Raw genomic sequence first — 25,926 nt, 5'->3', positions numbered from 1 at the left:
TGAACCAAAACGTTTTTTGAATAGTGAAATATAAGAATGCATAAATAAAATAAAATATTCAGGGACTACTGTGAAGGCTAACAGACTTAAGTCAGTTATCTTAAGAAATAGAAAGGGTAGCTGATAGAAATGCTGTACTCTGCAATGCAGAGGGTCCTTGGTTTAAAGTTTCCAATTCAGATCTGCTCCTCCTGAATCAGTCAAAGATAGAGGTGCTGCAGATGCATCATTTGCAGTCCCTTAGGGGTAAGGGCATCTCAGCTGTCACACAATAGCAACACCTAGTTTCCCCAGTTCAGAACCCATGACTGGCAGATTCCAGAAGGAGCCCTGGTAAAAGGCCCCTAGACAGCCGTCACTAAAGTTAACTGGGGCAGGATATGGAGAAAGGGGGGGGAGCGGGAAATTCCTAGGCACCTGCATATAAAGGCTTAAGGAACCAGATACCAGCCCTAGATCTAACTGAGCTGGAAGTCTCAAAGGAGGAGGCTACTGCCAGGTCAAGAAGAGATACCCTTCACAGCCTTCAAAGGCCAGAGCTGGTTTTAGAATACAGAAAACCGGCAAGAAATACTCAAGGTGTAAACTTCAACAGAATCTAAACATGCTCAGTACATAATAGAGGAGACAGATTTGGGTTGGGATGGGGGTAGGGGTACAGAACAGCAGATCCTATGTTCTCTTAAGCACATGAGCTTGTACATTACATTAAAACACTTGATAGTCTCAGGAGTTCAGTGTTGCTAACAATTCACCAACAGCGAGACAAAAAATAACCAGACACGGCAAATTACAAGTAGGGGTAGGGCCTGCTTGGTGCATGGCGATTGAGAACTACTGCCATGTGTCAATTGCAGCGCTAGAAAATATTTTTAAAAATTTTCTAATGCTGGGGGTGTGCCTGGTGGCAATTGGGCAGTGCCACCTGCTGACTAGTTACCCTGAGCCCCTACCTAAATAGGAAGCAGTAAGGGCTCCCCCAGGAAATGGCCACAAGCGGCATCGCGGTCAGGGACCTCACCACAGGTGAAGGACCAGACACTGCTGCAGCAGGTACAGAAGGCGCAAGCACCCTTGACACTGAAGCTGTCGTAGCAGTTCCTCCAGAAGTTCTGGAAACAAGGCCTGGATGTGCTCGTCGAGGGCCACCATCGGAGAAGGCTGTGAGGTCGGTGAAACAGGAGGTGTCAGAATCCATGGAGGCTCGGGAGCAGTTATCGGGCTGCTAGGAGAGAGACGCATCGGAACCTCCTGTATCGAGGGGGAGCGATCCTCTCGGCACAGACGCTTCTCGGGTGCAGACTCTCTCGACGCCCTGGAGCTCCCGGTACCGTGTGTCGAATGAGAACGATGACTGTGCTTCTTCACCTTTGCTCGACGCCCGTCATCGAGACTCCTCGGTACCAATGAGGACATGGAATCCTCACGTCTCCTCGGGGCCAGGTCCGAGGAAGGTCAGTCTTAGGGGGCCTGCATAACAGGAGGCCTCGAGGCAGGTGGAGACCCACTCGATGCTCACAGCACAAGTTGGTCTCTCAGCAGCCATTACCTTTCTTCCCGAGGTCAATGCTCCTGTCGATGTCGACAACGCCAACCTCGGTACCGATGTTGACGTCGAATGACCGGACTGAGCCCCAAAAGGTTTTTGTCGCTGGGCTTCTTGAGACACTTGGGTCCGTTTCTTCATACAAAGACAGACTACATGCGGCTGGGCTATGGTCAGGCCCAAGGCACTGGATACACTAGGTGTGGGTATCTGTACCTGAGCTAGTCTAGTTGCACCGCGTACAACGCTTGAAGCCGCTGGGTGTCGACGATCACATGGAAGGGAAAATGGCTTCGGCAAAAAACAAACGACGCGATTGTGCCAAAAAAGAAAAGGGCACAAAAAGGGAGAAAACCCGACCATGCAGCTAAAGGGCCGGCCACGTCAAAAAGAAAGTAAGCTTAAAATAGAGAAGAAAATACTAAAAGTAACTACTGGGAATTTTTTTTTTTTTTTTTTTAAAGAAAATGATTAAAATAAGAAATAAAAGAAATAGTCGCCAGACTCTGTTCCTGGGCCAATAACGAGGAGAGCAAAAAAAATCCTGTCACCTCATTGCGGACAAAAAAGAACTGAGGAAGCATGCTCACGTGACGGGCGGGAAGTCGTCCGCGCATGCGCAGTGCTTGCGATTCGTGCACTAGAAGATTCTAGCAAAAATTTGTTTTTATTTTGCTGGCAAAGAGAAAATTAGGTTCTTACCGTGATAATTTTCTTTCCTTTAGTCATAGCAGATGCAGCCATTACAGATGGGTTGTGTCCATCAACCAGCAGAGGGAGATAGAGAGCACACTTTTTTCAGTGCCTCATACCAGCTTGCTCCACTGCCTCTCTTCAGTATTTGAAGCTTCCAAAGCAATATGGCAAACCGCAATGGGAACAACATAAGCTTTCCTCACAGCGAACGATGGCCCTACAACAAAGGGCATTAACTCAGAATGGAGGGAATGAAACATCCTACCGGAGGGCATAAACTCATCCTCCACTGAGACTAGAGGGAATAAACTCATCCGCGAAAACATGAAACTGGAGGGAATTAAGTCATCCTCCTTTAATTGAACAAGAATCCTGAAGACTGTTTTCCGACTTTCTCCCAAGGACGGAATCTCCAGGAAAACACGAACAGAACCTGAAATAGATTTACAGCAGATAGCATCAGACAGGGAGGGATCATGGCTGCATCTGCTATGACTAAAGGAAAGAAAATTATCACGGTAAGAACCTAATTTTCCCTTCCTTGTCATCAAGCAGATGCAGCCATTACAGATGGGATGTATCAAAGCAATCCCTAGGTAGGGTGGGAACAAGCCACACCACGCGCCAGCACTTGCGCTCCAAAATGTGCGTCCCTCCTGGCAGCCACATCCAGCCTGTAATGTCAGGCAAAAGAGAGCTTAGAAGCCCATGTTGCTGCACTACAAATCTCTTGGAGAGAGTGCTCCAGTTTCAGCCCAAGAAGAGGAAACTCCTATAGTGGAATGCGCCTTAAAGGCATCAGGCGGAGGCCGGCCGGCAAGCAAATAAGCTGAAAAGATAGATTCTTTAAGCCAGCGGGCAATAGTGGCTTTAGACGCTGGAGACCCTCTGCGAGGACCTGATAGCAAAACAAACAGATGATCAGAGGTCCTGAAAGAGTTAGTAACTCGCAGATACTGCAGCAGAGTCCTGCGCACGTCCAACAGGTGCAATTGCCCAAAAGATTCTGGAAACTCCTCCTCGACAAAGGAGGGCAAGAAAATAGGTTGGTTTAGGTGAAATGCTGAAACCACCTTAGGCAAGAAGGAAGGCACGGTCCAAACAGTGACCCCGGACTCTGAAAACTGCAGAAAAGGGTCTCTACAGGACAGCGCCTGGAGCTCTGACACCCGTCTCGCCAAAGTAATGGCCACTAAGACGGCCTTCAGTGTCAAATCTTTCTCTGAAGCACACCGAAGCGGTTCAAAGGGAGCACCCTGAAGGGCCTTCAGCACTAGCCCCAGGTTCCAAGCTGGACAAGGTGCACGCACGGGAGGACAGAGCCGAAGCACCCCTCTAAGAAACAGTGCCACATCCGGATGGGCAGCCAAAGACACGCCTTAACCTTGCCACGCAGGGAGGCCAATGCTGCCACTTGCACCCGCAGGGAATTATAGGCCAAGCCTTTTTGTACACCATTCTGCAAAAAGTCCAGAATCGGCGAGACAGGAGCCCGCAGGGGTGTGATCTCTGTGGAAGCACACCAGACTTCAAACTGGTGCCAAATCCTGGCATAAGCCACGGAAGTGGAACGCTTGCGGGCTTGCAGGAGAGTGGTAATTACTTTATTGGAATAGCCTCTGCCTCTCAATTGCGCCCTCTCAATCGCCAGGCCATAAGACCAAATCGGCCGGCGTCCTCCATGGTCACCGGACCCTGTGACAACAGGTTGGGAACCAGAACTGAAGGGGATCCTCTACGAACATCTGTCGGAGGTCCGCATACCAAGGCCTCCTGGGCGACGAGAACCACTTCTCCTGGATGCAGCCGAATCCGCAGGAGCACTCGCCCTATCAAGGGCCACGGAGGGAACACATATAGTAGGCCAGGGTTGAGCCAAGGCATCCAACCCCGCCGTGCGAGGATCTCTCCGTCTGCTGAAGAAGCACGGGACTTTGGCATTGGAGCTTGTCGCCATTAGATCCATCACGGGCTTGCCCCACTTGGCACATATCTGCAGGAACACTTCGTCTGCAAGTTCCCACTCCTCTGCATCGATCTGATGCCTGCTTTAGATAATCGGCTTGCACGTTGCTCTGACCTGCAATGTGAGCTGCAGACAGAAACTGTAGATGCAGCTCGGCCCAGTGGCAAATTTGTTTGGCCTGCGCGGCTAGAGCTCTGCACTGAGTGCCGCCTTGTCGATTTATGTAGGCCACTGCTGTCGTGTTGTCCGACATCACTGACAGCCAATTCTTCCAGGGTCACTTGAAAGGCCAGAAGCGCCTGAAACACCGCTTTCAACTCTAGGCAGTTGATGGACCACTCCGACTCCTTGGGTGTCCATAGACCCTGGGCATGCTTCCCCTTGCAATGTGCGCCCCAGCCTTTCAGACTGGCATCTGTCACCACTAGGCACCAATCGGGGAGCGCCAGCAGCATTCCTCGCCGCAGCATGCTGTCTGAGAGCCACCACTCCATGCTGAGTTGGGCCGCAGGGAGCCAAGAGAGTCTGCATTGGTAATCCTGAGATACTGGAGACCATCTTTGGAGTAGAGCATACTGTAGAGGTCTCAGGTGCGCTCTCGCCCAGGGCACCAGTTCCATGGTGGCCATCATCGATCCAAGCAGCTGGACAATGTCTCAAGCTCGCGGGCGAGGCATCCTCAGGAGCAGATGGACCTGAATCTGAAGCTTGCACCGCCTTTGCTCGGGTAGGTACACATACCCCGAGGCTGTGTCGAACCTGGTCCCCAAATATTCTAGAGACTGTGAGGGGGGTCAGGTGACTTTTGGCCAAATTGACGACCCAGCCCAGAGATTGAAGTACTGAGACCACTCTGGCTGTTACATGCTGACTTCTCTGCAGCAGAGTTTGCTCGAATGACCCAGTCGTCCAGGTACGGGTGAACCCGAATACCCTCTCGCCTTAGAAAGGCAGCTACCACCACCATAACCTTCGAAAAAGTGCGGGGAGCTGTGGCGAGGCCAAAAGGCAAGGCTCGGACCTGGAAATGCTTTCCCATCACCACAAACCTCAGAAACTTCTGGTGCGGGGGCCAAATTGGAATGTGCAAGTAAGCTTCTTTCAGGTCCAGAGACATGAGAAACTCTCCTGGCTGTACCGCTGCAATGACAGAGCGCAGGGTTTCCATGTGAAAATGCCGCACTCTCAGGGACTTGTTTAATTCTTTTAAGTCTAGAATAGGGCGAAAAGACCCTCCTTTTCGCGGCACCACAAAGTAGATGGAGTAGCGGCCGCAGCCGTGTTCAGCGGGAGGTACCGGGGACACGGCCCCTATCTGAATCAGACCTTGTAAAGTCTCCTCTACCGCCACCCGTTTGGCGGCAGAACCGCATCAGGACTCCACAAACACGTCTTACAGGGGCGTCAAATTCAATTCTGTAACCGTCTCTGATCAGGTCCAAGACCCACTGATCTGAGGAAATGTTGGCCCACTCCTCGGCAAAGAGGGAAAGATGTCCTCCGATGACAGAACTCGAGGAGAGGGCCAGCGCACCATCATTGAGAGGGTCGCCCCTGAACTCCAGGCCTTGAGCCAGTGGCTGTGGAACGTTTGGCCGAGTGAAAAGAGTTCCTCTGCTGAAAACGGGCACGAGAAGTGAACCCAGCAGAACACCCCGGGCGGTACCTTCAAGCTTCACGGAAGCGAGGTCTGTAAGAGGAGTGGACCGCCGCACCCTTAGAGGAAGGCCGAGGCCTATCTTCGGGCAAGCGCTGGGGTTTAGCCTCACCCAGGCCCTTCACAATTTTCTCCAACTCCTCACCAAACAGGAGAAGGCCTTGAAAGGGCAACTTCACCAACCTTTGCTTAGAAGACATGTCCGCCGCCCAATGCTGTAGCAAAAGATGGCGAGCCGCCACTGCTACTGCCATGTGTTTAGCCAAAGCTCTGACAATATCATAAAGGGCGTCAGCAAGAAAGGACAAGGCCTACTCCATCCGCGGAGCCACATCTGAAAAGGGCTCCGCTCTATCACCGGGCTGTTCCACTGCCTGTTGCAACCAAGCCAGGCAGGCTCTAGCAGCATAACAACTGCATGCAGACGCCCAAATAGTGAGACCTGCAATTTCAAATGACCGTTTAAGTGCTGATTCCAGTCTACGGTCTTGAATATCCTTCAGGGCAACACCTCCTTCAACAGGGAGGGTAGTTCTCTTTTGTCACAGCTGTGACTAGGGCATCCACTTTAGGCATAGCAAAGCGAGCCATATGCTCCTCACTCAGAGGGTATAATTGCCCCATAGCCCTGGAAACTTTCAAAGGTCCCTCGGGGTCAGCCCATTGAGCCGAAATAAGCTCTTGGATGGAGTCATGCAAAGGAAAGGCTACTAGCCATCCTAGGATTCACAGAGGAGGCTGAGCCACTGTCAGGGTCCTCAATAGAGAGAGCCTGCAGGGTATCAGAAATAAGTGCTGGCAGCTCATTACGGTGGAAAATCCTCACCGCGGAGGGATCGTCTAGATCCTGAGTCACTTCTGCACCAGACTCTGGCTCCTCAGACCATGAAGGCCTGCCAGAGTCCTCCGAATCCTCGCAGCCCGACCACGGGGGGGGGGGGGGGGGGGGGGAAGGAGGTACAGCACTCTCTGAAGGGGAATGAGCCCGTCTGCGCTACATATTCTGCCAATTATCAGGGAATAACGCCTCAGGGGGCATACCCAGGCTAGAATCCACCGGGGGGTGGGGGGGGGGCACTAGAAGAGGCCCATGCCGGGCTTTGTGGGAGAGCTCTTTTAAGCATGTATGCTTTATGCATTAATAAGAAAATCAGGGGAGAAAAACTCACCCAGGGAACCCGGATCTCTGCTGAGGCTAGTAGCTCCCATATCAGCCTCACTCCGAGGCCTCCCCCCGGGCTCAGGATTCTCCGTCTCAGCGGAGGTCGCGTCATGTGGTAAATTGAAAATGGCGCCCGCTGGCAGCTCAGAGCGCGAAGAATCGTCGCTCGCCATGCTCGGGCCGGCTCTAACGTCTGTACAGCACGATTTACAGAGCCCCGCTGCTGATCTGCGCTTGCCACACTTGGAACAGCGCTTTACTGTCTCCGCAGCCATCGCCAAAAAGGGCGGTAAAATTCAAAATGGCGGTACGCGCCAAAATCGCCCCGATTGCGGGCCCACCCCAGAGGAGTCAGAAAACACTCTTACCTCACTGGACCGAGTATCATAGCTCCGGTCCCACAGAAAAAGGCAAGGAAAAACCTCTGTTCCTTTTTTTTTTTAACGCTATGAGGAAAGCAGAGGTAAATAGAACTCCAGAGGCTCAGGTGAGTGGGAAAGGCAGGGAAAGGGCGAACCTATTTGCCTGCATCCACTGTTGGTGGGGAAGGACAGGGAAAGCTAAGCAATGTGTCCACATCCACAGAGGTATGGGTAAGGCAGGGAAAGGGCGAACCTATGTGCCTTTAAAGTGAAGCTGCTATAGCCTCCAACACCCCTGCTAACAACTGGCAAAAGCACAGGAGCAACCTCCAAGCAGATTTTAGATGGAGCTGGAAGAAGCTGCAGCCACTCTGCTAGGGGAGATAGAGAATACTGAAGAGAGGCAGTGGAGCAAGCTGGTATGAGGCACTGAAAAAAGTGTGCTCTCTATCTCCCTCTGCTGGTTGATGGACACAACCCATCTGTAATGGCTGCATCTGCTTGATGCCAAGGAAATGCCGATTCCTGGGATGCGGTAGTCAACCCATATGTCAGAGCAAGTAAAAACAATTTTACATGCTAGACAGTGTAAATTAAATACCCGAGTTAAGCTGAATGCTGTTTAGGTATATCAAAAATCAAGCTTTAGTCTGGGGCTTCACCATACAAAATGTGATGGATCAAACAAAGTTTAAACATGTATCACTAGTAAATCAGTCCCGTTTCTGACACAAATGAAACAGGTGCTAGCAAGGTTTTTGTCGGAGTGTGTATGTTTCAGCGAGTGTGTGTGCAAGTGACTGTGTGAGAGAGAGTGAATGTGCGAGTGTGTGTTTGTGACAGAGAGAGTGAGACTGCTGAATGTTGAGTGTGTCTGTTCTGTCCCCTGCCCCCCCTCCAGCCACCCAGCAATTCTCCTCTCTCCCCTGCTCCCCCTGCAGCCACCCAGCGATTATCCTTTTTCCTTGCCCCACTGTATCCTCCCAGGCATGCTCTTCTCTCCCCTGCCCCCCCCCCCTCCAGGCACCCAACAATTGTCCTCTGTCCCCTGCCACCCCCTGCAGCCACCCAGCAATTGTCCTCTCTCCCCTGCCCCTCCCCCCCCCCGCTTTTCTCCTCTCTCCCCTGCAGCCACCCAGCGTTTCTCATTTTTCCTTGCCCCCCCCCCCCCCGTATCCACCCAGGGATGCTCTTCTCTTCCCTGCCCCCCTCCAGCCAGCTAATGATTTTCCTTTTTCCTCTGGCCCCCCTCCACCCACCCAGCGATTCTCCATTTTCCCTTGCCCCCCCTTCCAGCCACCCACTGATGCTGTTCTCTCCCGTGCCCCCCCCCCCTTCCAGCCACTCAGTGAATCTCCTGCCTCCCCTGCCCCTAACAATACCGGCAAAATCTCTCTGTTGCCGTGCACAGCTCAGCGTGCAGGTCCAGTGAACGGTGGATCAATTCGCCGCTGTGCGCCCAGCCCTCCCAGGCTCCCACCTCTGGTTGGTCAGGTTTTGCGTGCGACGTACCCGGAAGTTCGGTACGTCACTTCATCAGATGGATGCATCCTTTCAGTGCGCAGGAATGCCTCAGCCACGGAGTCAGCTTCAGAACGTTGGAGGTGCGTTTTATTATATAGGATGCCTCCATGAGAAGCCAACGAAATGTCACCAGCAAAAGTAGTGACTTTCTCAAATTTAGCCACCCCACAAATCATTCGAACAGCTGTATTTTGCAATGTTTGCATCTGACATAAGATGACATTGCAATAATCTATATAAGAACTATTGCTTTGAACAAGTAAAAAAAACTGTGTGTGTAAAATATGCTCTAGCTCATCAGCCTCCATAAGATCTAAAATCTTTAGTAGCAACACTGAGCTTGACAGTCCAATGTAAGATGTTTATTCATAATTCCTAAAATTTTAAGATGCGTTTCCAGTGTGTAACCATCATTATACTTTGAGGCATATTTTCAAAGCACTTAGCCTTCCAAAGTTCCATAGGTTTCTAGAAACCTATGGAACTTTGGAAGGCTAAGTGCTTTGAAAATATGCCTCTTTGTATCCATCCCTACAAAAGGGTTACTTATTTGCAAGAACTTGGTTTTCTGACTTTTAATCTAAAAATATTAGCTCACCTCTGTCTTCAAGTCCCTTCTGTATAATCAATATTAAGTCCTGCACATCACCAGTAAAAGAGAGATGTACATCAAAACAACAGCATAGAACTGAACCCCATGATTACCCAGAATTTGCCTTTACCTCCAGTCATCCAGTGTTACAAATGAAAACAAAATGAACAAAGGCATAAGACAACCCCCCCCCCCCCCCCCCCTCAGCATTCAGCTAAGGTCTGCCCAACACCCCATCTCTCACTAGAGACTTTAGACAGCCACCTCACAAATTTTATACTCATTAGCTTATAATTGTGTTATGTACCAACTGTATTTACAGAAGATTAAAATATGATCCTACAGTGTTAGGAAGAATTGGTCCATGAACACACTAGATGAATATATTTTATAGATATCCAATATAGGGCAAAATTTCTTGTACGCATATTCATTGTGATATACTCTTGGGGCTTACATTATGCTCATAACCTGAAAAAGGTTCAAAACAGATTATAATATAAAAAGCCAGTAACAATAATCTGTGACAAATTGCACAATTGTTACTATACTGAAAATCCAACATATCTGAACAAGTCTGCAAAGTCTTGCTTTACATTCTCTTTGGCTCAATTATACATAAAGCAATTCTTTGTTATACATTAACTGCCCCACATCTGACAAACCAGCAGCTACCTCAATGTACAATACACTATCATCCACCACTTAAGTGTGAATGGATAGAACAGTAAAAATGTGAGAATGTGGTCAGGGACAGCAACTCAGTAGATAAAGTCAAATGCCCCCATCCATGAATTTTTGGGGGCACTATAAAGAAATCACTGAAAGTCCCTTACCCAGCCTGTTCAACACTTAGTGGACCTGACAATAGGAAGGAATGTTTATTCTCCAGTCCTGCTTTAGCATTTCAGAGCCTGCCCTGTGAATAGTCTCCCACTTTTTACCTCAGATTTGAAGTTAGGAAAAAAAAAAAAAAAAAAAGAAGGATTGCAGTCTTCTTAGGGCTTTCAAACTTTCCAGCTGCTTTTCCACCTATTCTGGATTAGAAACAAATATTGTTCTCTCCTCGGGGCCTGCAGGGACAGTGATGAGGCATTTTTCCTGGTCTGGTGTCTTTCCCTTCCCTACTTTTTCCCCTGTATAATTACCATATCCTTTCCACTTGTCCACGATCTCTAGTCCAAATTCTTTCCTTTTTGTCCTCGTTCTTCCTTTCACCCATATTTTTTATTCATTTTTGATACAGGCAGAATATCAAATAAAACTGAACCTATCTTGATCCCTCAATAACACTGGGGTGGAGTAAAGGCATTCCACCTGACTATACAGATAGCAGGCGAAAAAGCAACCTCTATCCACATAGGTAAGCAATTTAAATTTAGGAGGCAAACAAGGGAACTGGGCTAACAAAGGCTGTCCTAATTTAAACTCCTTACCGTTCTACATCCTGCAGTCTCCTTTTAATACTAACACAGAAAAGTGACTGCCTTCCAGAAAAGAAAACAATCCTTAGTCTGATGACCATGCTAAACAGTATAGTACATGTAAGACCAAATGAACAACCTAAAAGGAATTCTAAGAGTATAACTATGTGGAGAGCTGCATGAACTACACAAGTTTTACAAGTATATATTTATATAGCTCTCTGTACTACAATCACTAAAACAAATAGATTTTCAGAATAAAGACCTAAAAAGACATATGTAACAGATACATGAATCTAGTTAAAGAACAGGGAGTACCCCCCATTAATATGGTTATTAAAATCAAACCCCCTACTGATTAATTATGCATTTTAATAACCATCATGAATATTCACAAACCATTTCTTGGTTGTGTTCTAATTAAAATGCACTAATAGATAGAGATGCTGCTGTCAAAATAATTTTTGTTTTTCATTTTTTATGTCGTGAGCTAAAAAGGGGATGATGTATCACAGCTATAACTTCACAGCATTGACACCAATAATTTAAGCCAAGTTTAGTGTTGACAAAAGCTTTCTGTATCATATAAGAAAGGTGGTAGCCGAGACCCTTCCCCTGTGTATTCAACTGTATAAGTGACTATTCATATGCAAAAACCGTGTGAAAGCTCTGTACCTAAAAATTCAGAATCCCATGCTCTCTTCATCTTCAAACTCCTTAAAGATGACCACTGGCCCAATGTGATGAGTATTTTTCAAAATTGCAAGAACAACTTTGGCAACACTGAACTGTTCTCATTTCATCTTTTATAGGTATTTCTTAACATAGAAAAGAAGAACACATTTACAAAGGAAAAGAGCTGGAAACAGGCAAAATACTTCTTGCCTCATCCCCAAGAACCTCTTCCTTCTTTCCTAAGTCCATTTTGAAACATCAGAAAAAATCAGAACTTTTCCACCTAAAAATGTGGGTTGAGATATCTGAAGATTAAGATAAAGATGCCTTGCTGAGATTAACGAAACAAGCAATGTAGCTCATTTTAATTTTTCACCGTCTGTTCAATAAATGTTGAAACATCCAAATTGTCAGATGATGCATTCTGCTGCAGTGACTGCTCTTCCTGCACTTCCAACTTTGATGGAATTGTCAAGATAACTTTTGAGAATAGGTGAAAAAGAATTCTCAGAATACGTTAAAAAAAAAAAAAAATCTCCTTCAGGAACCTATGAAACATACAATAGATATAAAGTCTATATGGGAAATTCTCAAATTTAAGTTCCTTGCCAAGTTTTCCAGATTTCCCACCTTATGGTGAAGCAAGTCTATCTCCCACAAACAGAGCTTGATTTTCCTGCATCTTGGCCACCACATATTCCAACTGAGTTTGAGTTTGCCTGGTTGTGACAATCAACTCTACCTTTAACTTCTTTAAGTTGCACAGTGTTATTAAAGGAAAGAGATACGAAAGAAGTGCAAACCTTATGCAGGGTTTCCAATAGCTGTCCAGATTAAATTCAATAATATCTCCTGTGATTTCACCAATGGCTGAAGAGCAGTAGTAGAGGGCCACTTCTTCTGAAGTATAACTGGAGGAAACACTTTCCACAGTAGTTTCCACCAATGCTATGTCCAGGAGTCACTGATTCCCCTCCAAAAGTGCTGTGGGGTTACACCAACAGCAGTAATCTTCCCCAGCGCTTCCATCAATGATGGCTGCTTCCCTGCTGATTCGTCTAACCCACTTCCTTTGGGGTCAAGAACCAGCGCAAGCCTTTCATCAGGTCGCAGGACAGGGGGAGTTGCTGGTCCCACTGTGCTGAGCAAAGACACATTCTCTAAGGCCTATTCCCTGCCCCGGAAGCAGAAATGCCCGATATTGGGGAAGGTACAGTAAAGGCAGTAATGGAGGGTTGCTGAAGAAGAGGACTGCAGCTTCAGGAGGGAAAGACCCTTCAGCTTGCCCCTTCTCTTCGACATGCTCTAAGTCACCAGGTAAAAGAAAGGTTCAGCTCATTTTACCTTTTAAATATGACAGCATCAAAAAGCACCAAGAGCAAGCTATTTGCTCAAGGAAAGAATATGCCAAGGAAGAGTTTTCCTGGGAAGTACACTAATCATGGCTACATTCATCTTGTGTTCTTTCATTACTCAATCTGCAGGCTTGTGGGGCTTTTTAAAAACTAACATTGGCTTTACCAAATTATATTTCTCCCCCCCTCCCCCCCCCCATGAATTCTGATAAGTGTTTTCTTCAACTAGTAGTTTAATAGCTAACTGTACCCATCCTTCCCACAACACTCAAATCTGCAATAGCTCATCATCATACACTTGATCTTTTGCCATCCTGCAGCACTCTGGTTGATGTAGAGGCTATGGTTAGTGGATATTTCAATTTTTCATATTATGCAGTGGCAGGATTTTTTTTTTTTTTGGGGGGGGGGGGAGAATTTAAAAAGAATATATATGTCCAACCCAAGAGACCTGCACTCTGGTCTGAATCCATTTTCAATAGAGAAATCAGTGTAAGTTTCCTTCTTTAATATTTGGTTACATACAGATTCTTCATCTCAAGATAAGGTATCCCTTTTCTGTTTTAGAAATTCTACTTTTAAATTTATACCTACATTTTGATGTTTAGTTTACTACCACTGGGTTCATAAAAGAATACATCAATTGTTTCTCTACGGACCTTTCCCATGACATTAAAAGTGCTTTAACTACCTCTCCTCCTCCAAAATGCCATCTCTTGTACTCAGACTGAGGGTCCAATATATAAAACTCCAGCACTGTAAGAAACCGCACCAAAGAAACACCATCTCATTAATGAGTTGGAATTACAGACCAATGCTCAACATTAACATGCAAATTATATATGTACGCTGCTAGCTGGTCATTGGTCAGTAAAAGGGTCTGCGCATTCCTGACGTATGCCCACAATAGCTTGCGGTAGGCACAACTCGTGGGCATGTCCAGGGATGATCAGATCCCCCCCAACCTGTAGGCTTCAGCTCATCTCTGGCTTTCCCCCTCACTTTTCTGCAACTCAGAAGTCTGGCCCTCTTGAATTCATTACTGTCTGTCACCACCACTTGCACGGAGAGGCCATGCCACTTTCTATGGCTCCCAAGTCTCTCTCCATGGAACCAATAAATTATTGGTAACAGCTTTTTCCCATTGAAAGATGTGATTTTTTCTAACCGCTTTACTGGTTTTTTTTTTTTCTTCAATTTTCATTGGATCCATTTGCCAACGGGATATTGTTATTTTTTTATTACCACAGTTGCTTACCTTATTTTTTATTACCACAGTTGCTTACCTAATGTGTGTCATAAAGGGATGGCTGATGCAGGAAAGGTAGTAGAGATCCAAGTACCTCAAGGTATAAATAATGCCCAAATAGCAAGTTTACATAACTCAAAACAGTTAAAAAAAAAAAAAAAAAAAAAAAAAAAAGTGTGTCAAAATCTCATCTTTGCCCAGTCAAGAAGCTGGTTAAATCACACTTGTTTAGTCTGGTTTTTGGTGACTTTAACTTGTGATGTTTTGCATCTGTTGCATATCTAGGATGTGTAAGGTTTGTTTTTACAATTATTTATTTTGAATATATGTTTGCGACCCTCTCAAGACTATGGATGGACATTCCAGACATCTTTTAAATTCAACAATGCAAGAAAAACAAATACAAGTCCACTAAACTCCACAGATTTATAATGGTCCAGGTAATTCTCTCTTCTATCCCCCCATCCACTTATTCTTCAAACCTTAACCCTTCTATACAGAAATGAGCCAAGGAATATATCCTGTTTCTAAAAGGCATCAGGACATGGAGCTGCTGGTCTGAACTTCACATAAAAGCTGACTCCATACTAATTTAATTTGAAGCAGAGGTGACAGAAGGCTGCCCAATAAATACTTCCAAATTAAGCAGCTTTGAGCTCTAATCACTTGGGTGATCAGCCTTACAGCAAAATCTCTGCTTAAAAGGATTTGAAACCAATAAAATTAGTCAACTAGTAATTAGCTTCAGTCTGAACAAAGTGGAAAACCAATCATTGTTCAGTACAACAGGTATGTAATTTTCCCCCCCCCCCCCCCCCCACCTTCCCCCAGTGATCCAGCATGGCCACCTAACCCAAACCTTGCATTAATTTTGCAATGAGAAAGGTAGTGATGCAACAGGAAGAGAATTTGGAAATGTACTGAGCTTGGGTATTTCTCTTCCAAAATTAACTAGGTCATATACAAGCACACAAATTTAAAGCCAATTTAAAGGCCAATAGAAGTTTTAAGTTTTATCAAAACACACTACATGAAATTATAATCTTATTCAAATTGTATTGGAAACTTTATGGTCTACTCTATGGCAATGTGGACAAGTCAAAGTGATGCACATTGGTAAGAATGATCCAAATCAGTTACCTGATTCTAGGTTCCACTTTAGGAGTTACCACCCAATAAAAAGATCTAGGTGCCATTGTGGACAATACATGGAAATTATCTGCTCAGTGTGCAACAGAGACCAAAAAAAAAAAACCAAAAAACAGAATGCCAATAGGAAAAGGATAGAAAATAAGAGATTATAATGGCTCCATGGTGTGACCTCACCTTGAGCACTGTGTGCAATTCTGGTCACTGTACCCCAAAGAACAAAAAAAAAAAAAAACATAGCCGAATTAGAAAATACCTCAAAAGAAGGGCAACCAAAATAATTAAGGGAATGAACTCCTCTCATAAGAGGTTAGGGCTCATCAGCATGGAAAAGAGATGGTTTTGGGGAGATACGACTGAAGTCTACAAAATACTGAGCTGGGGAGAACAGAAACAATTGCTTTACTCTAAAGACTAGGGGACACTCCATGAAGTTACATACTTTAGAATATTTTTTTTTTACTCAATCAATATTTAAAGCTTTGGAACTCATTGCCAGAGGATGTGGTAATAACAGTAGTTAGCATATCTGGGTTAACACAAGCTTGGACAAGTTCCTGGAGGGAAATCCATAATCTGCTATTAAGACAAGATCTTGGGAAAGCTACTACTTATCCCTGGGATTTGTAGCATGGACTCTTGCTACTATTTGAGATTCTGCCAGGGACTTGTGACCTGGATTGGCCACTGTTAGAAGCAGGATATTGGGCTAGATAGACCATGGGTGACCATGGCTATTATGTTCTTATTACTTCTGCTTTTAGGTGTTTTGCTTTCTAACAGATTAGGGCTTTCTGAGGGCACTAAAAATTTGGTCAACTGTGGACATCAGAATAGTGTACCTTTTCCAGCTGTGAGATGTATTTAAGTAAATTTAATATTTTCTGTATCTTTTTCCTTTCCAGTAACTCCTTGTGATCTTGGGCAATTCATTTAACCCTCTGCTGCCTCTGGTATAAGCTTAGATATTTCCCTGTCCCTGGAGGGTTTGCAATGTTACTATGTTCAGGTATTACAGGAAACAAAGACCAACATTGTCTATCCAGTCTGCCCAGTAAAGTTGGCTAAAGTTGTACGTGTCGCTCCATGTAGATTATACCTAATTCACCGTGAACTACTACTGAAGACTTGAGCTAAACTAAAAACCTCCCTCCTGCCCCCACATAAAAAAGGTGAAGTTTGGTCTTAACTGCTAATTTCCTGTCCTTGAGTCCTGCTAGACTAGTACAGACAAGTGAACCCTTCCTACCAATAAACTGAGGCAAAGAACACAGATTTCAGGGACATCAGCTGTCAAAGCAGCGATATAGCCCTGGAAACAACCATTATGTCTCTGCCTCCAGCAAATGGTGCAGAGCATCTAGTGCAGAAAGATTTTGGCAGGCGTGTCTTTTGAGAACCCAGAATACATGTGTAGTCCTGTGGTTGAGGGCCTGACCTGGGGCGTTTCTCAGATGTCAGCCCACAGGCCTTCACTCTGACGGAGCAGGATGATGAACTTTCCCTTACCTCCAAAAGCACAATGTTACAGTCCTTGATGTGGTGAGATTAGGTTACCATCAGCCTGGATCCTACGGGACTGCATTAGTAAAGTGGATTGGAGGGGACAAGGTCTTGACCTACAGTCTTGGAACATAACAGACATACTGAGTGAAACCAATGATTCATGTAGCCCAGTATCCTGTTTCCAACAGTGGCCAATCCAGATCACAAGTACCTGGCAGAAACCCAAACAGTAGCAACATTCCATGCTACCAATCCCTTAGGCAAGTAGTGGCTGCCCCTATGCCTTGCAGCCACGGAGGCAGTTAGCATTCCACAGCACCAGAACAGGTTAAATATTTTGTTTGACTTAGCACCCATTCCCCCATTTCCCTCTCCTTCTGCCCATTCTTAGCACTGGAGTGCTCAGAGAGAAAGGAAGATGAAAAATGTGCAGGTGATTTGGTCTCCTTCAGGTGCTAGGATATGGATTGGGGGCCTGCCTAGCAGTGAAAGGGGGGGGGGGGGGAGAACCATGCCTCTGCCCGGAGTTCTTGGGCACCTCAGCATTAAGGCAGGCTCCAGCTTGCGAGTTGGTGCCAGTTGAGGGCCAGCCCCAGAGGAGTAAGGTGTTATCAAGCTTCCCTCTCCCCTCTCTCCAGCCACAAAAATTGGCAGTTCAGCACCACTTTCAAGTCCCAGCTACAGTGCAGCATTCATTCTCCTTATTTTATTCAGAGATCTCTCCTCACAGCATGGCTACCCCATTACACTCTCCCCCTCCCCACCTCCAAAATACTCATCTTTCCATTTTACACAGTCTGTCTGCCAGGGTTTAGCCAGAAAAAGGTGCAATGCTACTTGCCACATTCTACTTTGTGGCCCAGAGTCCACTTGCTATTTTGAACCACATCAAGGGATTCAATCAACCTAGGACGCCATAATGCATGTAATGGTTCCCAGTCAATCTACAATTTGCTACAGTGGAGCATGCATGCTAGGTTCTAAAACTCAATTTTGCTATGCAATAAGTGGCATCAAAAAGCATTAGTAACGTAGTAAAGGATAGCACAAAGACTTGTGTTCCATCCAGTCTGACCAACAAGGAGGCCAGAGTTATACTTTCTGCTCTTTGCAGTTTATATCCTTCTATGAACTGTTTAAAGTTTGATGTTATTTACGTTCTGCTTTGATTCAGTCCTACTTCTACATAGGGATCATCTTTTTCCATCATTTTTTTTGTCCCCACCATCTCCACAAGGAGGTTATTCCAGGAATCCACCCTTTCTAAAGAAATGTTTCATGATGCTACTCCTAATTCTACCAGCCTGCAACCTCAACATGTCCCCTAGATTTAATCACTTCCTGTCTCTAAAAGATTTGTATATACCTTTCAAATATTTAAAAGCCACTTCCTCTGTCCCTTCTTTCCTCTAGGGTATAGATACAGGTCTTCAAGTTTCTTCTTATACATATTTTGGCACAAATCCCAAACTATTTTGTCATCTTTGTCTGCACTGCCTTTTAATATCCTTAATGATAGCACAATACTTCAAGGAGCCCACACAACTGACCTGTGCAGGACATTAACCACCACCTTGCATGCCTTGCATTTCTTGATTGGTAAAAGGGGACCTTTTTCCTGAAAAGAAGAGGTTACCACTCCTCATCAATTCTCAGTCTATATTTGCATGTCAAATGTTTTCCAAACAAGATCTGATTATTGTACGAGGTCATCTCTACAGCACAGGCTAGCACATGAAAATAATTAAAAATCAGTTGCCTTGCACCAACTATCCAATTTCTATTTACTGTTCATACCAGGGTTGACTAAGGCACAAAATTAACATACAAGGGTTAATTCCATCCAACCCTCTACATAAAGGCAACTATAACAGTAGGCACAGCCACATTGATTTCCAATCTAGAACTGGGGGAAAAAAAAAAAAAAAAAAAAAAAAGAGAGAGACATGTTCACAGAAAGTTTAAGAAGAGATGAGTCAGCCAAATGGTTTGTGTTCAATTTCCAGGTCAGGTCTTATGCTCCCCAAGATCCAGAGAAGCTATTAAGGCATTCACAGTTCCAAAAAAAGAGAAGAGGGACTAAGCATTTATACAATACCAAACAATTAGCATGGGGAATCCTATTAGGCAACTTTCAGTGAGCAAGAGTTGGTTATGGTTTCAGGCTCCACTGCAATGACTGGATTGATAGGCAGTGGCATAGCCAGAAGGCAATTTTTGGGTGGGCATGCATTTCCTCTTCACTTGCTACTCCCTGCCACACGAAAATTTAAAACAAATACTTTTAACTAGCAAAGATTCCCAGCCCCGCCAGCTAAAGACATCCAAGCCATGTTTAGAAAAAAGTGCAGCAGTTAAAGACAGTGCTCTGAGCCACTGAAACCAGCACCCCATGCATACTCAATTCTCACACGAGCTGAACCGATATGAGAATTCACTATGCCTGCAGTTGCAGTGTCAGTGGTTTGGAGCAGCACCCCAGACTGCTATGGTTTGATGAGTTTGGTGGACTGCAGATGACTTCAGCTGGTGGAGTTTGGTGGTTCCTGCCAGCTACATGAATGGTATTGTCTAAGGTTGCCAACTTTTTGGAAGAAAAACAGCACCTGCCATCACCCTGCTTCACCACACCCCGAACTACACCCAATGGTGAGGGCAGCAGTACAGGACTGAGCATCTGCAGGCCACATTGAGGACGGAGAAGGGGTCATACTAAAGGTTGCTCTCTTCAACCCTGAGTCACAGCTCTCTCCATAGTCCCTCAATATACATATGCTTCCTCCATACAGTATTAAATCCAAACATATTTTGCATTCACAGAACCAATTGGCCTCTTCTCCAATAACTGGAGTACAGCAGAGCTAAGATATTTCCTCATAAAACATGCTGTACAAAAATATTTGCTTCTAATACAATCTCAGTAGGCATATTGTAAAGTAATACAAAACTGTACAAAAATGCACTCAGTATCTAGAGCAAATCAACCATTCTGCTATAACTTCCAAAACTCATAAGGACCATACCCTAGGGAAAGGCAGCACAATATGCAATGGACCCTTTAACATCAGTACAGCTTTTGGGAAAACTGAACAAGCCAGATACTACAGATCCTTACATTGAAACTGCATGACAGCAGAATATCTGGCCTTTGCCACTCAAAGAACACAGAGACCCCAGAGATATCTAACACCAGCTCTATACTTTAGAAAAACTGACATACTCCAACCACTAAATAGAAAATAACACACTACCACTTTTGTTGTTTGGTCATTTTATTTTTCCGATTATATTGTCCCAGTCTATGGTTTCTATGTTCCTGTCTTAACTCTTTTCTCCTCTCCATTTGACATTTCTTCTCTCTCCATGTCCACCATCCATCTCCCTTCTGTGTTCTTGTCCTTATCCTCCCGTGTCCAACATCTCAATTTTATGACCCTGCCCTTATCCTTCCCCATGTCCAGAATCTCCCCCATTCCTTTCCACATGCCCAGCATCCCCTATAGCCTGTCCTTTCCCATGTCTGGAATCTCCACCCATACTTTCCTCATTCAGCATCCCCCCTGTGTACAATGTTTCCATGTAACCAGAATCTTCCACCATTCCTTCTCTTGTGTCCAGACCCTGTGTGTCCTATCACCACTCCCTGTGTCCAGAATCTCCCTCATTCCTTTCCTCAGGCCCAGCACCCAAACTGTGTCCTGTCCACATTCCTTCTCTATATCCCCCCTCCCCCAATCTAGAATCTCCTCTATTTCCCTATCCTTCTATGTCCTTATTCCCCCTACTCTGGTGCCCTTACATCTTTCCTCTAGGTCATATTTCTCAGCTGGTCACCCACCCCTCATCTTACCTCCTCCAGGTCTTTGTCCCCTGAAACAGCTCCCTTTCCCGCAACCCCGCCAGCCCTTCACTAATAGCTGTCACTGGATCATCTGAAGACCTAAAGACAGCTGCGATGAAGTCCTCAAAAGGCAGCATGGTATCTCCCAGTCGCATACGCACTAACAGCTCTGCAGGGTCCCAACCTCTTGGAAACAGGAAGTTTATGTTCTAGAGGGAAGGACACTGCAGATTAGTCAACATGCATGTTGCTAGGGGGTCCCAGCACTGTCTTTAGAGGATACTGACGCTGCCTGTAGACCTTGGCTTGATCTGGTACAAACAATTACACGTAGGGATTGGTTTCCCTGGTTTTCCATTCACAAATAGCGATGCCAGCAGAGAAGGGAGTGACATAAGAACATAAGAGTAACTATACTGGGTCAGACCAACAGTCCATCTAGCCCAGTATCCTGTTGATACAAAACCAGCAGGTTTTCTGTTCTATTGCCTTATTCCTGCAAAAACTGGCCAGGCCATCCACTGTTACATAAGTGTTGCAATATTGGAGCAGACCAAAGGTCCATCAAGCCCAGCATCCTCTTTCCAACAGTGGCCAATCCAGGTCATAAGTACCTGGTAAGATCTCAAAACAGTACATTTTATGCTGCTTATCCTAGAAATAAGTAGATTTTTCCCAAGTCCATGGCTTATGGACTTCTAGAAAGTTATCCAAAAATCCTGCTAACTGCTTTTACCACATTCTCTAGTAATGAATTCCAGAGTTTAATTACTTGCTGAGTGAAGAAATATTTTCTCTGATTTGTTTTAAATTTACTACTTAGTAGTTTCATTGCATTCCCCCTAGTCCTAGGATTTTTGGAAAGAGTAAACGAGTCAACGTCTACCCGTTCCACTCCACTCATTTTATAGACCTGTATCATATCTCCAAGCTGAAGAGCCCTAGCCTCTTTAGCCTTTTCTCATAGGGAGGTCATCCCATCCCCTTTATCATTTTTGTCACCCTTCTCTGTACAGTTTGGATTCATCTTTCTCACATGCATCACTTTGCACTTGCTCACATTAAACGTCATCTACCATGGGGGGGGGGGGGGGGGGGGCAGGCGCAGAACAAGAAGATAGGGAGGGAATATAAGAATAGAGGCAAAGAATCCTTAAAGAATCCATGGTTAATTAGACAACAGCTCTGGTTTTAATGGAGCTTCAAGCCCATGGTGCTGCAGGAGGGAAAATACAAGGCCAAAAACTAAAGCAATAGTCAATATACTTAAGGATCATGCATATGCAAGACCATGACAAAACATATTACAAAGTATCTGAAACCTGTCCCATGTGGGCCAACTCCATCCATAGAAAAAAAAAAAAAAGGCATTAAGATATTACTTAAAAACAGTTGTACTGTAGTAAAGAGCTCTAGCCATAATACAATTTGGTAGAAATTATTCAGAAAGGAATGGATAATACAAAACAGATAATGCCGCTGCATAAACCCATGGTGCAACTTTTATTTTATTAGATGGCGTGGCAGCAATGCTCCTAAAATTCAAGGAAGGCAGGAAAAGTGATAAAGGGGATGGAATGTAGACAGCTGCACAGGAATGGGGATTGCACGAATCCTGCAGGTTATAAATTGCTGCCATGGAATTCCCACAGGAGTATAGTCAAAATCTCTAGTGACTCCAGAATGAGGCTTGGAATGCCCTGAGAGGCAGCTAGAACACCAACCAGGCTTGAAAGCTCATTGGCTGAATAGGGAAGGCCATCCAAAAAAAAAAGGGAGGCTGTTGGAGTTTGGAAGAAACAGAGGGCTGTGAGCAAGTAAACAATGTTGACTCCTGTGGGTATGGAGAAGATTAACTATGGGGATCTGCGTGGGTATGGGTTAGACTGTTGGGGATGGGTGAAATTTTTGTTCCCCTACAACTCTAATGCAGGGGCTTTAAATGCGGTCCTTGGGGCACTGAATTCAATGGGGATAACCTCAATACGACTGGCTGGATATGTCCTGAAGACTGGGTTGAAAACCTCTGATCTAATGGAATGACTTTCTATTCAGACTAAAGCTCTTCAGCTTGGAGATGACAAGTTTATAAAGATCATGCATGAGGTGAAAACAGGTATGTGTAGAACAGTTATTTATGCCTTCAAATTGTACCAGGACAAGGGGAGATTAGTGAGTCCTTTCACTAAAGGTGCACTAATGGATTTAGTGCATACTAAATGCCACTAAGTCCACTCTTCAGAAATTAACAGGTTGCAGATTGGAAGTATTTTTCACTTAATCAGGTTGCAGAATTTGTGACCAGAGAATGTGGTCAATCCACTTAATATAACTGGTTTTAAACAGGGAGTTTAGTACTAGGGTTTAGTTTGGCTAGACCTGTATGGCCTTGGCTTGGGATACAGTGGCATGAGCCCTTCAATCACAGTTATGCTGGGTTGCCCCACTCTTTTACACCACACATGTATTTCATACCCCTGCAAAAAGACCACCACTTATACCATGGTTCTTGTCCTAGAGCCACAGAGCACACACAAACCTTCTAGGATCTTTAGACAGGCATTACTGTTGAATGGCAAGATTCCTCTCTCCCCTTAGGGATGAGCACCGCCTCTGCACATAATCAGCAGGACTGAGGAGCAGAAAATCTGGTTGGAACCGAGGCCTAGATGCACAAAACCTAACAAGCCAGCAACATGGTTTTTACACTGGTTCTAGCTAGTTTGGCAAGGAGTACAGCGAGACATGCACAAAAGGGTGCTCTGAGCTCTTTTCCTGTCACGAAAACCGTATGGCAAAGGTACTGTAATAAGCTAATTACTATACAAAAATGCATGCAAAGCAATGCACAGCCATTTTCCAATTGATGCACAGAAGCAGCATCTACCTTTACCGTGGAAAACTTAATAGCTGTCTGGAGTAATGCCTGGCTGGGGCTGTTGAGAGCTGTGGACTGTCTGTTGCTAGTGCAAGGAAGCTGATCTGCCGATTCTCGCTTCTCCGATGGACAAGACTTGTCAGTGGCTGCCGGCAGGTTGCAGTCTGCAAGCACTTTGCACTGGGATTTTCCCTTTAAAATTCCAGGGCACAGGCAAAGGATGTGAGGGGATGAACGCGACAGAAGGAAAGTTCAGCCAGTCCTGATCTCTAGAAATTCCTGCTCAGAGCTTCTCTTTCCCGCCTCTCTCCCCCCTCTTTCCTGTAACTTCTCCTCAAGCATGGAAGCTGCAGTGCAGTTCAGCTCCCCAGGAATATTGGCTTTAGAGACGGGGGCTCTGGGAGGTTCTGCCCAAAGGAGCAAGGGGATGAAAGCAGCCAGGTATCCAGGAGAGACCAGCACTGGGGCACCGGGAGCTACCTGCGACTATGCAAGTCGTCTGTGGCACGCGCAGAGCAGCCACTCTTAGCAACTGGCTGCTCTGCACACGCTCAACTGACCGACGGCTTCCTCCCTATAGCATGCAAATGAGCTTGTTTGCAAAAGCAGCGAGCTTTAGGAATCCCTCTATTTCCAAATCAGTAATTTTTACCGAGGTAGAAATACAGACAGAATCTTTACAGGAACCTTTGTGCATCTGGGTGTGAATCTAGATTAGCACATTCACCACCAAGCTGGTATATACTCCTCCTGCTCCCGGGTTCTACACACCTATGAAGCCCTGCTCACCTCTCCACAAGCAAACCTAGTCAATGACACAAATGCTTATTAGAACAGGAACATCTGATAAACCTCCAAATAAAAATACCCTTTTGTTGCAGCAAAATATTACTCCACCCATTAACAGAAAAAAAAGGGCAGGGTACATACATATTTTTAGCACCTGATACAAGGTTATATAAATAACCTCATTTTAAGTTTTGAGTTCCAGAGCAACTGAAACCGAGACTAGTGCCTTGCAGAATAGACAAGGGCCGCAGCCCAAAGGGGTTTTTGTATTTTTCTCCTCTTGAGCTCCTTTTGAATACCAAAAAGGAAATGGAGAAGCTTTTAGGTTTCTGGGCAATAGGTTAAGGTTGAGTGAAGATAAGCCAAGGATTGTGGGGGAGGGAGAAGGGGCAGACAAAGCCGGAGAGATGCTGTGACAACATTCTGTCGATCCTCACTATAATCCTACTTTGTGGCACAGGTTGTGGGGGAGGGGTGAAGAGTAGCACTGGGGGATACAGAAAAGGAACTGAAAATTAATAAATACACCATGAAAGCAGAAGTCTGTTTGGGAGAAGGAAATAAAATAAGTCTAGTATTTCTATGTAGAAGTAAAACCTCCTCCTCCCAAACACACTACCCATTCCATAATGGCTACTCTCTAGGATAACTACCAGTGGTTTAACAAACCAATTTAAACCAAGTTTATTGTATCACTGCACTAGGAAGACTGGATCTGACTCAGCAGGAAGGAAATATCCTAGCAATTTAAACAAATCACTAGGAATGCATACTGTTACAGTATCCTTCTAGACCCCCTTAAAAAGTGTATAAACACACCGATGTGTGTGTGTATACACATATACACACACTATTGTATTTCCAGTAGACCGCTTGAACACATGGAAGTAACCTGGTCTGCACAGCAGGTACTCCCTGGCAACACTACAGAGCAGACAAATTTATTTATTTTTATTTGTTGCATTTGTATCCCACATTTTCTCACCTTTTTGCAGGCTCAATGTAGCTTACATATTGCCATTAACGGCGTTAGCAGATTCCAGTCTGAATACATGGTACGAATGAATACAAGGTGATGTTGTGATAAGGTACATGTAAGGTAGGTGTAGATTGGGGGAATTGAGAAAGGGGGGGGGGGAGGAAGGGTCAAGTACAGCGCTGCGTACGTCTAGTAGCGCTATAAAAATGATAAGTAATAGTAGTAGGTAATGTCCTTTACGTTCTTTGGTTGCATTGTGTCGCATGTGTCCATGTATTTTTATGTTGGGTCGGTGGGGTATGCTCTTTTGAGCAGAACCGTTTTTAGTGACTTCCGGAAATTAAGGTGATCTGGCATAGTTTTTACTATTTTTGGCAGTGCGTTCCATAGTTGTGCGCTTAAGTAGGAAAAGCTGGATGCATAGGTGGATTTATATTTGAGTCCTTTGTTGCTTGGGTAGTGGAGGTTTAGGTACGATCATGTAGATTTAGTGGTATTTCTGGTTGGCAGGTCAATGAGGTCTGTCATGTATCCAGGTGCCTCGCTGTAAATGATTTTATGAACAGTCGTGCAGAT

At 45.2% G+C, this 25,926-nt stretch overlaps 1 protein-coding gene across 11 annotated transcripts in view; it reads right to left on the bottom strand.

Moving 5' to 3' along the window:
- The window catches only part of TCF3 (transcription factor 3), a 196,439-nt gene that overhangs the window by 97,011 nt on the left and 73,502 nt on the right, over positions 1-25,926 (bottom strand). For 7 of the 11 annotated variants that reach the window (XM_030217652.1, XM_030217658.1, XM_030217659.1 and 4 more), the window contains exon 4: positions 15,535-15,561. The exons of the other annotated variants lie outside the window; for them this stretch is intronic. In XM_030217652.1, the coding sequence (XP_030073512.1) occupies positions 15,535-15,561 (27 nt within the window). The remainder of the gene's footprint in view (positions 1-15,534; positions 15,562-25,926) is intronic. 11 annotated transcript variants of the gene reach the window in all.

The sequence above is a fragment of the Microcaecilia unicolor genome, chromosome 11 (genome assembly GCF_901765095.1).
Source record: "Microcaecilia unicolor chromosome 11, aMicUni1.1, whole genome shotgun sequence".
In the NCBI taxonomy this organism is placed as follows: Eukaryota; Metazoa; Chordata; class Amphibia; order Gymnophiona; family Siphonopidae; genus Microcaecilia; species Microcaecilia unicolor.
This window is presented reverse-complemented; position numbering and strand designations above follow the sequence as displayed.